The 17,405-nt window shown below is 32.3% G+C and overlaps 1 protein-coding gene across 1 annotated transcript in view; it reads left to right on the top strand.

Moving 5' to 3' along the window:
• The window catches only part of LOC119613941 (kinesin-like protein KIF21A), a gene marked incomplete at its 5' end in the record, with an annotated part of 130,106 nt that extends 113,056 nt beyond the window's left edge, over nucleotides 1–17,050 (top strand). Inside the window, one exon of the mRNA XM_037970015.1 lies at nucleotides 16,472–17,050. Within this exon, the coding sequence (XP_037825943.1) occupies nucleotides 16,472–16,535 (64 nt within the window). The remainder of the gene's footprint in view (nucleotides 1–16,471) is intronic.
• Between the last annotated feature and the right edge of the window lie 355 nt (nucleotides 17,051–17,405).

The following is a 17,405-nucleotide window of genomic DNA, read 5'->3' as shown; positions in this document are numbered from 1 at the left end:
ATAGCAGCAAATCCCTGGCAAGGGGGTTTGGATGATCCATTAGTTTCGACAGGTAGGTTAAACTGGAGAATTTGATCTCCTCACGTATTATGGGGACATGGAGATCCCTGTGAATATTACTATTGCGAATATACCACGGGGCACCTGTCATTGTCCTTAACAGTGCTGACTGCTTTCTTTGCAATTTTTCAACATTAGATGAGGATGCTATTCCCCATAGCCATATCGGTTTAATGACAGTCTTGTACAAAAGTACTTTGTACTCTACGTCTAGATCAGACCGTAGGCCAAATAGACAGTGCAATTGTGCTGACTTTAATTTTATTTGTGTAACCTTAGCTTCAATATGGTGGCTCCATGTTAAACGGCGATCAAGATGGATACCAAGGTATCTCACATGGCTCTGTTCTTGAATTTTGACGTTGTTTATCTGTATTGGAGGACAGTTTTCACGTCTTAGTGTAAATGTAACCTGTCCAGCCATTTTTTCAATTCGCCAATGTGAGTCTGGAGTTGTGCAGAAGCTATTTGTATACTTACAAATGCGGTATCGTCCGCAAATGTAGATGTGTGAGTCAGTGCGCTCGTTGGCATATCTGCAGTATATAAAATATATATAAACGGACCTAGAATACTTCCCTGGGGTACTCTAGCAGATATTTTACGACGTGAAGAGATCACATCTTTAGTTCTGAATGAGAGAGAGAGCCTGAATTTTATTGGGTGTGGAACCTCGTTATCTATAATGTTAGCACTTATAGATGCATTTGTGTCATTTTGAGTAAACACATTCTCCAAGTGATTGGCGAATGCTTCAACTTTTTCTGAGGTATTTCTTGGCCATTCATCATTCTGGAGGCGTATGGGTGACTCATATGCAATAGGACATTGCATATTTTTGAGAGCCTTCCAGAGACTATATTCTGTTTTCTTAGTTAGGTTTAAGATTTTGAGGTAATTTCTCAGATTAGATTCTTTATTATTTTTTAAGGCTACATGGAGTCTTCTTTGGCACTTGACGTCTGAGTATTCTCTTTTCTTTTATAAGAGACTCAATGTTTCTAGGACATTTCGAATTTTTATGGTCTCTCAAGGTGACAGCGGATTGTATTTCGTGGTCATTTTTCAATGAGATGTTTTGTGGCAAGTGTGAGCTAATATACATTTTATACTTTAACCAGTTCGTCTTCTTGTGAGGGAAACAAGAATTATCGTTTTCCAACTTATTAGGAGCTTCTAATAACGTTAAAATTATAGTCGAGTGGTCTGACGAGAGGTTCAGTGAAGGGATCATTGAAATAAATTCTCTTATATTTTTATACCCACCATCAAAAAAGATGGGGGGTATATTGTTTTTGTCATTCCGTTTGTAACGCATTGAAATATTCGTCTAAGACCCATAAAAGTATATATATTCTGGGTCCTTATTAGATTCTAAGACGATCTAGCCATGTCCGTCTGTCTGTCTGTTGAAAACACGATAGAGTCCAAATGGAAGTAGCTAGCGAGCTGGCCTTGGTCTTCGGTGTAACAAAAGCTCATACTCCAAATTTTGTTAAATTATCTTCAAAAATGCAAAAGTTATAAGGGTTTTATTTTTTCAGTCGTGGTTTACCTTTTCAGGGAATTGCACACATTTTTTTCATTTAATTTATTCTTTATTGAATCTTTCTTAAGTAGAAATTTACAATAATTATTAAAATCTTAACCTAAACCATGACTAACGTTGTTACTGCTACTGCAATTTCAACATAAGTTCTCGATTTGATTATCTGGCAAGATCCAGGGTTTCCATTCTCCTCAGTCGTCTATGACCCTCAAATAGCAGCAAATCCCTGGCAAGGGGGTTTGGATGATCCATTAGTTTCGACAGGTAGGTTAAACTGGAGAATTTGATCTCCTCACGTATTATGGGGACATGGAGATCCCTGTGAATATTACTATTGCGAATATACCACGGGGCACCTGTCATTGTCCTTAACAGTGCTGCAATTTTTCAACATTAGATGAGGATGCTATTCCCCATAGCCATATCGGTTTAATGACAGTCTTGTACAAAAGTACTTTGTACTCTACGTCTAGATCAGACCGTAGGCCAAATAGACAGTGCAATTGTGCTGACTTTAATTTTATTTGTGTAACCTTAGCTTCAATATGGTGGCTCCATGTTAAACGGCGATCAAGATGGATACCAAGGTATCTCACATGGCTTTGTTCTTGAATTTTGACGTTGTTTATCTGTATTGGAGGACAGTTTTCACGTCTTAGGGTAAATGTAACGTGTCCAGCCATTTTTTCAATTCGCCAATGTGAGTCTAGAGTTGTGCAGAAGCTATTTGTATACTTACAAATGCGGTATCGTCCGCAAATGTAGATGTGTGAGTCAGTGCGCTCGTTGGCATATCTGCAGAATATAAAATATATATAAACGAACCTAGAATACTTCCCTGGGGTACTCTAGCAGATATTTTACGACGTGAAGAGATCACATCTTTAGATCTGAATGAGAGAGAGAGCCTGAATTTTATTGGGTGTGGAACCTCGTTATCTATAATGTTAGCACTTATAGATGCATTTGTGTCATTTTGAGTAAACACATTCTCCAAGTGATTGGCGAATGCTTCAACTTTTTCTGAGGTATTTCTTGGCCATTCATCATTCTGGAGGCGTATGGGTGACTCATATGCAATAGGACATTGCATATTTTTGACAGCCTTCCTGAGACTATATTCTGTTTTCTTAGTTAGGTCTAAGTTTTTGAGGTAATTTCTCAGATTAGATTCTTTATTATTTTTTAAGGCTATATGGAGTCTTCTTTGGCACTTGACGTCTGAGTATTCTCTTTTCTTTTATAAGAGACTCAATGTTTCTAGGACATTTCGAATTTTTAAGGTCTCTCAAGGTGACAGCGGATTGTATTTCGTGGTCATTTTTCAATGAGATGTTTTGTGGCAAGTGTGAGCTAATATACATTTTATACTTTAACCAGTTCGTCTTCTTGTGAGGGAAACAAGAATTATCGTTTTCCAACTTATTAGGAGCTTCTAATAACGTTAAAATTATAGGCGAGTGGTCTGACGAGAGGTTCAGTGAAGGGATCACTGAAATAAATTCTCTTATATTTTTATACCCACCATCAAAAAAGATGGGGGGTATATTGTTTTTGTCATTCCGTTTGTAACGCATTGAAATATTCGTCTAAGACCCATAAAAGTATATATATTCTGGGTCCTTATTAGATTCTAAGACGATCTAGCCATGTCCGTCTGTCTGTCTGTTGAAAACACGATAGAGTCCAAATGGAAGTAGCTAGCGAGCTGAAATTTTGCACAGATACTTCTAGTTGATGCAGTTTGTTTGGTATTGAAAATGGGCAATATCGGTCCATAATTTCGCCTAGCCCCCATATAAGCCCCCTGCAGCAAATGACTTTACCGCTCATAACTTGCTAAGGGAAGAACCAATAGCAATGAAATTCGGCACAAACATGTTTTATGGGAACATAAATCTTCTCGTGGAATTTAATAAGGATCGGTCCATAATTGACCCTACCCCCCTTATAAAGTTCCCTTCAGAAAATGACTTTATCGCCCATAACCGGCTAAGAAAAGCATTAATAGCGGTGAAATTCGGCACAAACATGTCTTATGAGAACCTAAATCCTTTGTAAAATTTTATAAGGATAGGCCCATAATTGACCCTACCCCCCATATAAAGTCCCCCTCAGAAAATGACTTTATCGCCCATAACTGACTAAGAGAAATTCGCCAGAAACATGTTCTATAGGAACATAAATCTCTTCGTGGAATTTTATAAGGATCGGTCCATAATTGACCCTACCCCCCATATAAAGTCTCCTTCAGAAAATGACTTTATCTCCCATAACTGGCTAAGAGAAGAATCAATAGCTGTGAAATTCGGCACAAACATGTTTTATGGGAACCTAAATCTCTTTTTAAAATTTTATAAGGATAGGCTCATAATTGACCCTACCCCCCATATAAAGTCCCCTTCAGAAAATGACTTTATCGACCATAACTGGCTAAGAGAAGCATCAATAGCGGTGAAATTCGGCATATAATTTTATAAGGATCGGTCCATAATTGACCCTACCCCCCATATAAGGTCCCCTTCAGAAAATGACTTTAATGCTCATATCTGACCTTAAGACACATATATACATATATAGCAATAAAATTCGACATAAAAAAGTTTTATAGGAACTGAAATCATTTTCTTAAATTTTATGAGGATGGGTCCATGATTGACCCAACCCCCCATATAAGGTCTCCTTCAGAAAATGACCTTAAGGCTTGACTCAAAAATGTGAGTACAGCAGTCAAATTCTACATAAGCAAGTTTTGTGCGAGCCAAAAGTTCTTTATCAAATTATATAAGCATCGGTCCTAAATGAACCCTAGCCCCCTTGTAAGGTCCCCTTCAGAAAATGTCTTTAAAGCTCATTACTAGCTTAAAACTGCGAGTACAGCGATGAAATTCGACATAAACAGTTTTCGTGTTAGCTAAAATACCGCCCTAAATTTTTTGAGGATCAGTCTGTAATTGACCCTACCCCCCTATAAGGTCCCCTTCAGAAAATGACTTTAACGCTAATTACTGACTCAAAAATTCGATTACAGCAGTAAAATTCTACGTAAACAAGTTTTGTACTAGTCTAAAACTATTTATCAAATTTTATGGGGATCGGTCTATAACTGACCCCAACCTCCATATAAGGTCCCCCTCAGATAGTGACTGTAACGCTCTTTACTGTCTGTAACGCTCAAATGCGACTACAGCGATGAGATTTCACATAAGCAAGTTTTGGATGAGCCTCTGCCGTATGCCCCTATTAAGGTCCCCATTAGAAAATTACTTTAAAGCTCATTAGTGGCTCAAAAATGCAACACTCTCAATATTTGTATGAAAAAAAAACGTACTAATTTTTAGAAGTATCGATCAATAATTGACTTATACGGGGGTGGGCGTATAGAGGTGCCTTTAACGCTCATTACTGGCATAAAAATACGAGTAGATATATGCAATTCAACATAAGTGTTATGGGAATTAAAATCTTCCTGCCGGCATTGATGAAGATGGATCGATAAATGACCACTTCTGTAAAATTACTTTAACTCTCATTAGTTGCTTAATATTACGACTTACGAACATAATTTATGTACGAAAGTTTATAAAAGTCGGTCTATAATTGACCCTTATATAAGATTCACTCCAGAGAATCACTTTAACTCTCATGTATGGCTCAAAAGTTCTTCCAAGTTACGGTAGTTTTATAGGAACTGGAATTTTTCAACTTGAGGATTGGTCGATAACTAATCAAACACCCATTTTCGGTTTCCTTCAGATAATGACTTTAAACCTCATGACTGTACAGTACAGCTACATTAGATACAAAACATTATTGTATAAACTGACAAGTATAGGTCCATAATTGACTCTACCTTCCATATAACCACTTTTACAAAAAAACAGTTTATGATTATAAATATTGGATCAAACAAAATTTATATTTTTAATTCGGAAGAGCACGGTCCATGCTTAAGGCCTTGTTAAAGACCCTCTTCCAAATATGTTCCTGATGTTCATATTAATAACGACATATTATTCAACATAGATCGATAATATCAAAGTTTATTTATAAGGATGATTTGATGGTGGGTGTATAAGATTCGGCATGGCCGAATATAACTCTATTACTTGTTCTTTATATTTTTTATTACAGCAAAGTCAATTAGATCGGGAATCTTATTGAGGTCTGTAGGCCAATAAGGAGGTTGGCCACTAGATATGGCATCTAGTCTGTTATGAGATATTGTTTCTAACAATTGCCTACCTCTGGGAGTAATGAGGCGAGAGCCCCAAAATGTATGTTTAGCATTATAATCACCAGCTGCTATAAGTCTTGGACCAAGAGTTTTAAAGTATTCGAGAAACTGCTACTATCTGGTATATTTATAGATGTGGCCTGAATGTGGTACATTTTGTATTCTGACATTGGAAAATGCCTAATATTTTTCCTCACTAAAATAGCTGTTCCGCCACAAGCTCTACCACTTGGGTGTTTTGGGTCATAAGTGTAGCATCCGTTAATTCTGAAATAATTCTTTAGGGTAAAGTGTGTTTCAGAGACTAGTAGTACATCAATATCTTGAAACAGCAGGAATTGTTTAGGTTGGGTAAGACCGTTAGCATTCCAAAAACAAATTCTTAGAGAATTCATTTTTTATTTAGCAGGATCTGCAGGAGCATGCTTTGATTCTGCATCAATTGTTGAAACATATTTTGAATGTTTACCATGAAACTATTCATGGTTAGAATTAGATTCTCAATGGAGCTTTGAGAATTTGTTTCGGGTACAGGAAATTGCATACATATACAAAGTTTTCGTGCGAATTCCTTAAAATTTCACAAAACATCTAGAAACTAAATTTTGTAGTTCTTAAAGAAAATAAATTTTAAAGTTCTTTAATTATAAAAAAGTGCAAAATAAATGAAAAAATGTTCTGTTTTGTGGTTGACAAAAATAGAAATTAGCTTAATTCGACTGCAGCGACAAAAGCAGTCGAGTGGTCGTGTACCTGTGCTGTCGTCAAAAGAATCGTCTTCATATAAACGTGTGTATTTTATTTTTTGACAGATTGCAGTTGGTAGTCTGTAGTTGTGTTCAATGCATAACAAACAAGAAGCCCGGCCCGTATTCTGCGTGAGAAATTGTTGTGTTTTTTGAAACAAAAAACTTTTTAACTCCTTATTTTAAAGTACTTATATAAGTAGTGATTTGTAAGCAAGCATGGTACTTGCCTTCAATGTCATGATCGTCTTAAAATAAAGAGTTAAAATGCTAATGAATAAGTAGTGAAAAGCGGTTTTTTAAGCTTTTTAACTCATTACTTTTCAATGTAAGTTTTCGCTGGGTAATGGTAGGTTTTTATTTATACTATTGATTTATATGTATAAATTATATGTAGATAAAACTTATTTTTATATAAGTGGTTAATAATGGCAATTTTTCATTAATTCGTTGCATTCGAAAAGAAATATTACAACAAAACTTTTGTTCAAACTTTTGCAATAAAAATATTTAATTTCAGACATACATATACATATTACCAAGTAACTATTGAAGTTCTGAAGCTCATATTAATACACATGATCAGAAATGTTGTCAAAATTATTAGTGTAAAATTTTCATTAACAGATAAAACGTTACAGATTTATGATCAGAAAAAGACAAAAATTCCCCACTGTTCATAGTACAATATTCAAAACACTTCGGTTAACCAGTTTTCTCATACTCGCTTAACCAACAAATCGGTTTTCTAGAAATGGCCATTTTTCGGTAAACCGAGAAACCCGTGTTTTCAAAAATTTGAGTTTTTATAAACACTTGATTCTAGCACCTTAAGTAATGATTTTAAAATTAATTTTAACCCAAATTTTACAGTTAAATTTCCCAATTACATTTTAATTGGATATGGTCAATAATAAAATCTGACGACATTGAAGTTATTGTATTGTAAAGTATCGTAGTATGACAATTGTTATTTTATATTTAATTTATTACTTTACTATTGTTTTAATTATGAGTTTTAATATTAAAAATTAATTTTTATGTAAAATATTCATAAGTAGAAATGTATAAGCTTATATAGGCTAGGTTATTGAAATAAAGAAATTGAAAAAAAAAAAACAAGTAGGAGTGCTATATTCGGCTGTGCCGAATCTTATATACACTTCACCATAGTGTATTTAATAAATATAAATTTCATAAAATTTAAATTTATTTCATTTTCCCGACTATATCATTATTATAGCAATAGCAAAACAATATGAACAACAACAACGCTAAATCACACAAGAACAAACCACACAAAAACAAAATACACAAGGCAGTAAAACCAACAACATCCAAACATACGAAACTGAATGCACCAATACAAAAAACAATATACAGAAGGATTTGAAACACACATCCATCCAAACATACGAAACGAAATACTAAAAAAAAACAAAATACACAAGCATGTCTAACAGAATTATTGAAGATTCGGATCTCGCCGATATCTGGGGTCCTCTAAAAACTGATTTCAACAAACACACAGACGGACAGACAGACAGACAGACGGACATAGCTTAATCAACTCCGCTACCTATAAGGATCCAGAATATATATACTTTATGGGGTGGGAAAATTATAATATAGAAATTACAAACGGAATGACAAACTTATATATACCCTTCTCACGAAGGTGAAGGGTATAATAACAATAATAGTATAAATGTTATATTATTAGAAATAGTTATTATTGTTATTAAAATACTAATATATCAACCAGGGTTTCAAAAAACTGCTAATTGCAGTCGCAAATTACTAAATATTTGACTAAATTTAGTACCATGCTTAAAAAATAGTAACTAGTTAAAATTTCCCCTTACAAGCTAACTGAAGTCAGTCAACTGTGTCAACACATTGCTGCAACTCCGCTACCTATAAGGATCCAGAATATATATACTTTATGGGGTGGGAAAATTATAATATAGAAATTACAAACGGAATGACAAACTTATATATACCCTTCTCACGAAGGTGAAGGGTATAATAACAATAATAGTATAAATGTTATATTATTAGAAATAGTTATTATTGTTATTAAAATACTAATATATCAACCAGGGTTTCAAAAAACTGCTAATTGCAGTCGCAAATTACTAAATATTTGACTAAATTTAGTACCATGCTTAAAAAATAGTAACTAGTTAAAATTTCCCCTTACAAGCTAACTGAAGTCAGTCAACTGTGTCAACACATTGCTGCAATAACTTGCAAGAGGTTTTGTTTTTCTTCAGCAGCCACACATACAAGCAGCGCACAGTGGTATAGGAAAAAAAAAGAGGGAAATAATTCGGTAACTTCTAAACGGTTAATCCGATTTTAATGAAATTTGGTGTGCACAAAGAGGAGGTGTTGTCGAGTTTAGGTTTTGAATTTGGACCTTATAGGCCAACCAGGGGCCCGGCGGGGGGTCATCAAATTAGGACACCTCGGCTATGTTAAATTTTTAAAACGATCCTATTTCTTCATTTGAGTTCCGATTTAAAAAAAATTTCGTATATAGAATCTCCTCATCGAGCACTATAAAAAATGTTGTCATAGCAGTAAATTATCTCTTATAGTTTAGGAGATATTCGCATTTGAAAATTAAAATTTTAAAATTTTTACCGTCCTTACTTTAGTTTTTTTTGATAATAGCAGGTCCAAATATTCCCGATTTTCGCCATTTTGTTTTATTCGCTTAACAACAAGTTTATATATCAAGCAGTGAAAGAATTATGTAAAAATCATGACTGAGTCCAAAGTTATAGGCATTTTAATTTAAAAAATTAAAAAAAGGCGATTTTTTGTAATTTTTTTGGGAAAAAAGTATATTTTTCTTTTTAAGTTATCTAAAAAGTTTCTAAGAAGATGTATATAGAATTTATACTTTTTGGAAAGCTGACTTTACATAAAGTACGATAAATGAAACAAAACCTAAAAATTTTTGATACCGAGGGGACCAGGTCCATCCAAAAAAACCCTATTTTTTATGGAAAATTAAATTTTGAGCAAAAATTCTCAAATCGCATAGTCGATATCAAATTATAGTGACCTGTTTTATATGACCCAATATGTTCTTAATCATTTTGTAACGGGTTTCGATAACCCCGCCCCTGGTATGGATATAATAGGCAAAAAACTAAAAAATCCCATTTTTGGGATTTTTTAAAACTTTTTTGGGAATTCCGGGATTTCTAATAAGAAAATTCGAAATTTTGATTTAATTTTGGATTTTAAGTAAAAAAATCTACCTAACTGTAAAATTTCATCAAAAAATATTCATAAATAAAATTTTTATTGCAATTTGAAAAATTTGTATCTTCGCAAAAACTGAATAAAAAACATTTTTTAATTTTTTTTAAAAAAAGTATTCCGCGAATTTTTTAATTTTCAAAAATTATATACAGTTTTGAAAAAAAAACAAAATTACCTTTCCATTGATATATAACATGCCTACCTAATGTTTTTTAAGTGACAAATTAATTAGGGAAAACTCAACATCTTTTAGAAAATTTGCCTAGCACTATTATTTTCATCCATAAGGTTAACTCTTAAATTTGTTACATATATGGATGAAAATAATAGTGCTAGGTAAATTTTCTAGATTTTTTTTACTTAAAATCCAAAATTAAATCAAAATTTCGAATTTTCTTATTAGAAATCCCGGAATTCCCAAAAAAGTTTTAAAAAATCCCAAAAATGGGATTTTTTAGTTTTTTGCCTATTATATCCATGCCAGGGGCGGGGTTATCGAAACCCGTTACAAAATGATTAAGAACATATTGGGTCATATAAAACAGGTCACTATAATTTGATATCGACTATGCGATTTGAGAATTTTTGCTCAAAATTTAATTTTCCATAAAAAATAGGGTTTTTTTGGATGGACCTGGTCCCCTCGGTATCAAAAATTTTTAGGTTTTGTTTCATTTATCGTATTTTATGTAAAGTCAGCTTTCCAAAAAGTATAAATTCTATATACATCTTCTTAGAAACTTTTTAGATAACTTAAAAAGAAAAAGATACTTTTTTCCCAAAAAAATGACAAAAAATCGCCTTTTTTTAATTTTTTAAATTTAAATGCCTATAACTTTGGACTCAGTCATGATTTTTACATAATTCTTTCACTGCTTGGTATATAAACTTGTTGTTAAGCAAATAAAAAAAAATGGTGAAAATCGGAAATATTTGGACCTGCTATTATCAAAAAAAACTAAAGTAAGGACGGTAAAAATTTTAAAATTTTAATATTCAAATGCGAATATCTCCTAAACTATAAGAGATAATTTACTGCTACGACGACATTTTTTATAGTGCTCGATGAGGAGATTCTATATACGAAATTTTTTTTAAATCGGAACTCAAATGAAGAAATAGGATCGTTTTAAAAATTTAACATAGCCGAGGTGTCCTAATTTGAGGACCCCCCGCCGGGCCCCTGGTTGGCCTATAAGGTCCAAATTCAAAACCTAAACTCGACAACACCTCCTCTTTGTGCATACCAAATTTCATTAAAATCGGATTAACCGTTTAGAAGTTACCGAATTATTTCCCTCTTTTTTTTTTCCTATACCACTGTGCAGCGGCCATGTTAAGTTTTTCAACTCAGCCGAACTGAACACAACGACTGAACAGTAAAAACAGATTTGCGTGTGCTGCTTACGTATTGCTTAGTTCTTGGTTTCGTTTTCTTACTAAGGGACGTAAAAAAAACTGATAGTTTGACTGGTTAGTACAAATCAAGCCGACTGAACAATAAAACTTGATGGGTTGTTTGTTCATTAAGACTTTGTTATTGTATGCAATTTGTTTTAGTATATTGTATGTTTTTGTGTTTAAATTTGACAAAAGTAAACAAAGTAATTGATAATTATTGCTAATAGAAATTGTTAATTAATTTAAAATTTATAAAATTATAAATTACTATACTTATAAATTTAGATATTTTCTTTAAATAAAAATTGATTTAAATTTAAGCATTTTGATGATTTTTTTGTGAGATTTTGTTATTGTATGTATGTATGTATATTAGGGTGGGCTTTTCACTCGGATCAACTTCTAATAGTGAAATTATGTTGTATTTTAACGTCAAATGGAAGACTGTAAAATATTATTCAATTATTTTGAGGGTAAGAGCCCGCGCATCGCCGCCAAAGTTTGTAAATGCGTTTATATGGGAAAAATGGCACTTTTTGGAGTATTTTCACAAAATGAGGCTTTAAGTATTAATTATTGCACCATTTTATAGCAAAATCGTAATGTCTACAAAATTGTCTTTCCAAAAAGATGGAAAAACTCAAAATTGGTTAAAAAAGTTTTGAGTTATTAAAATTTCCCCCGAGAATTTTGTGATTCTGAAGACATATAAAAGTAAATATAAGAAAATTTTTGTTAGTTTTGAAAAATTGTACAAAAAATATTATGTTTATCTTTATAAGGTTCATAAATGTGCTAGTACGAATTTTTGTTCAAATTGGATAACGCTTACTCGGTTTAGTCTGTGGTCAAAAAAGGGCCATTATTTTAACAGCATCTCCAAAACTCCATTTTCAAACTTTTTTTTTTAAATTTTGTTAAATGGATTATTAAAAATTAAAGTTTTCTATGCTGGATATTATAAAGGATATATGTAAGAATTAAACATAGAAAGAATGAGCTTAATACCTCTCATAATTTTACCGTACCTGCGATGTGAATTTGAAGGATTTCGGGAAAAAGGCAATTTTTGCCAATAATTAAGTAAAAATTATATTATTACCAATTGTTGCTTAATTTTGATCAATTAAATTGCGATTATTATTTCCGAGTCCATGAAAAGTTATTTCTGATAAAATTTCCGAAATTAAAAATCATTAACCCTCTAAAAACCGGGGTCAAAATCAAGTTTTTGTATATTTAATATTCTTCATTAAAAATAGCAAAATATTGTGTATTTAATTATGAATTCATTTTGACAAACTACACGAAAATATATCCAGAAATCTAGGAATCAAACTTCTTCAAAAATTAACTCTCTGTCATACTTGGGGTCAATTCAAGACCGATTTTTAAACACTACAAAAAAACACTTTTAAAAAGGAATTTTCTAAAATTAATTTTCTTAAAGATTTAATGGATATATATCCAGTATTTGGTTTATCGTATTATTTGAATGTAGTAAAAATAACTTCTAAGAAGTTTCATCAATATCCATCAACAAATTAACAACATCATGCTCTTATTTCTTCAAGAACATAAAATTCAAAAATTTGATTTTGACCCCGGTGTTTAGAGGGTTAATGATTTTTAGTTTCGAAAATTTGATTAGAACTAACTTTCCATGGACTCGGAAATAATAATCGCAATTTACTTGATCAAAATTAAGCAACAATTGGTAATAATATAATTATACACTCCACCACCATCAGTGGTGATAGAGGGTATATACAAGTTTGTCGTTCCGTGTGTAACACCAAGAAATATTCATCTAAGACCCAACAAAGTATATATATTCTGGGTCCTTATCAAATTCTGAGTCGATTTAGCTATGTCCGTCTGTCTGTCTGTCTGTCGGTGTAAAACACGCTCACGTTAAAACTAAGCAAAGGAAATGAACCAAATTCATCCAAAATATTTATTATTATCCTATGCAGTTTGGTGTTGAAAATCAGCAAAATCGGTTCACAACGTAAAATGTTATGAGTACAAATTTCAGACTACCTCGAAAAAAATTACGTTTTTTTCATATTTCAAATATATTTCGATGAATTTTGTCACACATTATTTTTTCAGGACAGTGATGAATTATATTCAAAATCTTTACAATCGATCCAATATTTCCCATAGCCCCCATACAAAGGTATATATTCCCGGAAATTAGTTTATCGTTAATAACTCCCTCAAATATATCGGTATCAACACGAAATTTTGTACATATAAATATAATATGAACAGAAATCATACTGTCAACGTAGATCTCAGTCGGTCCACAATTGGTCATAGCTCCCATATAAGGTCCACTTCCGAAAATCAGCTAAACACACATATTTCTTTGATGAATAAAGCTATTGTGATAAAATTCGAGTTGGATATGTTTTGTATACATACAAATCATTCTACCGAATTTTTTACGGATCGGTCCATTATTGGTCATAGCTCCCATATAAGGCCCACTTCCGAAAATCACTTAAAAGCACATATTTCAATGCCAAATAAAGCTATATTGATAAAATTCGACACAAATATGTTTTACCTAAACATGAATCATTCTACGAATATTTTTCCGGATAGGCCCATAATTGGTCATAGCTCCCATATAAGGTCCACTTCCGAAAATCACTTAAACGCATATATTTCATTGAATTCTAAAGCTATTTTGATGAAATTCGACAGAAATATGTTTTGTGTGCACTCAAATCATTTCACAATTTTTTTTACGGATCGGTCCCTTATTGGTCATAGCTCCCATATAAGGCCCTCTTCCGAAAATCACTTAAAAGCACATATTTCAATGTCAAGTAAAGCTATCTTGACAAAATTCGATACAAATATGTTTTGCCTAAATATAAATAACTCTACGAAATTTTTTCCGGATAGGCCTATAATTGGTCATAGCTCCCATATAAGGTCCACTTCCGAAAATCACTTAAACGCATATATTTCATTGAATTCTAAAGCTATTGGGATAAAATTCGACTTGAATATGTTTTGTGTACGTACAAATCATTTTATAAATTTTTTACGGGTCGGTCGATTATTGGTCATAGCTTCCATATAAGGTTCACTTACGAAAATCACTTAAAAGCACATATTTCATTATCAAATAAAGCTATCTTGATAAAATTCGACACAAACACGTTTCGTCCAAATATGAATCACTCTGCGAAATGTTTCCCGAATAGGCCCATAATTTCTTCATAGTTCCCATATAAGGTCCACTTCCGAAAATCACTTACACGCATATATTTCATTGAATTCTAAAGCTATAGGGGTAAAATTCGACTTGAATAAGTTTTGTGTACATATGAATCATTCTACCACTTTTTTCTCGGATCGGTCCATTATTGGTCATAGCTTCTATATAAGGTCCACTTCTGAGAGTCACTTAAACTCACATATTTCATTGTCAAATAAAGTTAACTTGAGAAAATTCGACGCAAATATGTTTTATCTTGACATTAATCACTCTACGAAATTTTTTGCGAATAGGCATATAAAACATTGTACCAAATTTTTTCTGGATCGGTCCATATTTGGTAATAGGTCCACTTCAAAAAATCTCTTAAACGCACATATTTAATTATCAAATAAAGATATCTTCATAAAATATAAAATATAATGAATCACTCTGCGAAATTTTTCCGGATAGGCCCTTAATTGCTCATAGCTCCTATATAAAGTCCACTTCCGAAAGTCACCTAAACGCACATATTTCATTGATTAATAAAGCTATTGGAGTAAAATTAGACTTGATCTTTTTCTGTATATAAATCATTATATGAAATTGTTGCCTGATCAGTCCATAATTGGTCACAACTCCCATATTCTGTATATAGATACATCATTCTATTAAAATGTTTTCGAACTGGTGTATTAATATACATTTTTCTGGACCTAATCAAAATTAGTTCGACAAAAATTTTGGCAAGTTATCTAAAAATTAGATAGTTAGATGGGTTAATAATCCATTTAACAAAATTTTTTAATGTTTGAAAATGGAGTTTTGGAGATGCTGTTAAAATAATGGCCCTTTTTTGACCACAGACTAAACCGAGTAAGCGTTATCCAATTTGAACAAAAATTCGTACTAGCACATTTATGAACCTTATAAAGATAAACATAATATTTTTTTGTAAAATTTTTCAAAACTAACAAAAATTTTCTTATATTTACTTTTATATGTCTTCAGAATCACAAAATTCTCGGGGAAAATTTTAATAACTCAAAACTTTTTTAACCAATTTTGAGTTTTTCCATCTTTTTGGAAAGACAATTTTGTAGACATTACGATTTTGCTATAAAATGGTGCAATAATTAATACTTAAAGCCTCATTTTGTGAAAATACTCCAAAAAGTGCCATTTTTCCCATATAAACGCATTTACAAACTTTGGCGGCGATGCGCGGGCTCTTACCCTCAAAATAATTGAATAATATTTTACAGTCTTCCATTTGACGTTAAAATACAACATAATTTCACTATTAGAAGTTGATCCGAGTGAAAAGCCCACCCTAATATACATACATACATACAATAACAAAATCTCACAAAAAAATCATCAAAATGCTTAAATTTAAATCAATTTTTATTTAAAGAAAATATCTAAATTTATAAGTATAGTAATTTATAATTTTATAAATTTTAAATTAATTAACAATTTCTATTAGCAATAATTATCAATTACTTTGTTTACTTTTGTCAAATTTAAACACAAAAACATGCAATATACTAAAACAAATTGCATACAATAACAAAGTCTTAATGAACAAACAACCCATCAAGTTTTATTGTTCAGTCGGCTTGATTTGTACTAACCAGTCAAACTATCAGTTTTTTTTACGTTCCTTAGTAAGAAAACGAAACCAAGAACTAAGCAATACGTAAGCAGCACACGCAAATCTGTTTTTACTGTTCAGTCGTTGTGTTCAGTTCGGCTGAGTTGAAAAACTTAACATGGCCGCCGCTTGTGTGTGTGGCTGCTGAAGAAAAACAAAACCACTTGCAAGTTTTTGCAGCAGTGCGTTGACACAGTTGACTGACTTCAGTTAGCTTGTGAGGGAAAAATAAATACTTGAACTTTCTTCAGTTCAGTCGACATTTAAAAAAATAAAACTAAAAACTAAATATTAAACCCTGATATCAACCTTTTATTTTCAGAACCACAAAAATTCGTAGCCGAGCGGCCCTCCCACATATTATGTTATTTGGTGAGAAGAAATAACTGTATAACATATTCTAAATGTATGTATAAATAAATGTAGGTATGTACACTGATTCAAACATTTATCCATACAGCATGTATTTAAAAACATATTTAGTAATATTTTCTAAAATATTTGTCCGATTTACAAAAAATTTGTTTTTATCATAAGTGAAACTGTCCTAATAAATATTCTATTTTTATTATTTTTAAATACAACACCTCTATAATCAAACTCAAAAAATTGTCCGTAAAGAAGAAAAACAGTAAAAGGATACAGCTCTAAAATATAACGGTGCATTAAAATGAGCACAATATAATTAATTAAATATTTTATGACAACATTTGGAAACTAATACGTCATAGGAGACGATTTTCAGTTAGTTAATGATAACAACCCAAACCGCTCATCGAAAATTTTAGGTAGGTAGGTAGGTTGATAGGAGGATGTATATTACATCAAATCGGAAGAAATACACCTAGGCCACTATCGGGCCTGTTGTGCGCTCCTTATCATGAAAAAAAGGGAACTGAATGAATTATTTTTCAGTGTTCATAAACTCAGTTTCCTGAACGTAATTCCTAAGAATCTTCCAATCAGTGTTAGTCAGGAATGTTATTTCCGGAATAACATCAGTTCCAAGATACTTGGATCTAACTTTGACGAATGCCTGGCAGTGCCAAGAAAGTGCTCCAGAGTTTTACTGTCCTCTCCACATGCTCTACATTCGTCTGAATCCTCACGTCCAATTTTGCATAGATGTGTTCGTAATCCTGTGTGTCCACTGAGAATACGTACCATCATACTAACTTCAGACTTGCTCATTTTGATGAGATTTTTCGTCTTGCTCTCATCAGGGTCACCCTATAGGATCTTTGTGGTACTACCCA

This window comes from Lucilia sericata, unplaced genomic scaffold, assembly GCF_015586225.1.
Source record: "Lucilia sericata isolate MDLA Ls3-8-SP2 unplaced genomic scaffold, ASM1558622v1 Contig000041F_arrow, whole genome shotgun sequence".
In the NCBI taxonomy this organism is placed as follows: Eukaryota; Metazoa; Arthropoda; class Insecta; order Diptera; family Calliphoridae; genus Lucilia; species Lucilia sericata.
Note: the sequence above shows the minus strand (reverse complement) of the source record. Positions and strands in the feature narration are given on the sequence as shown.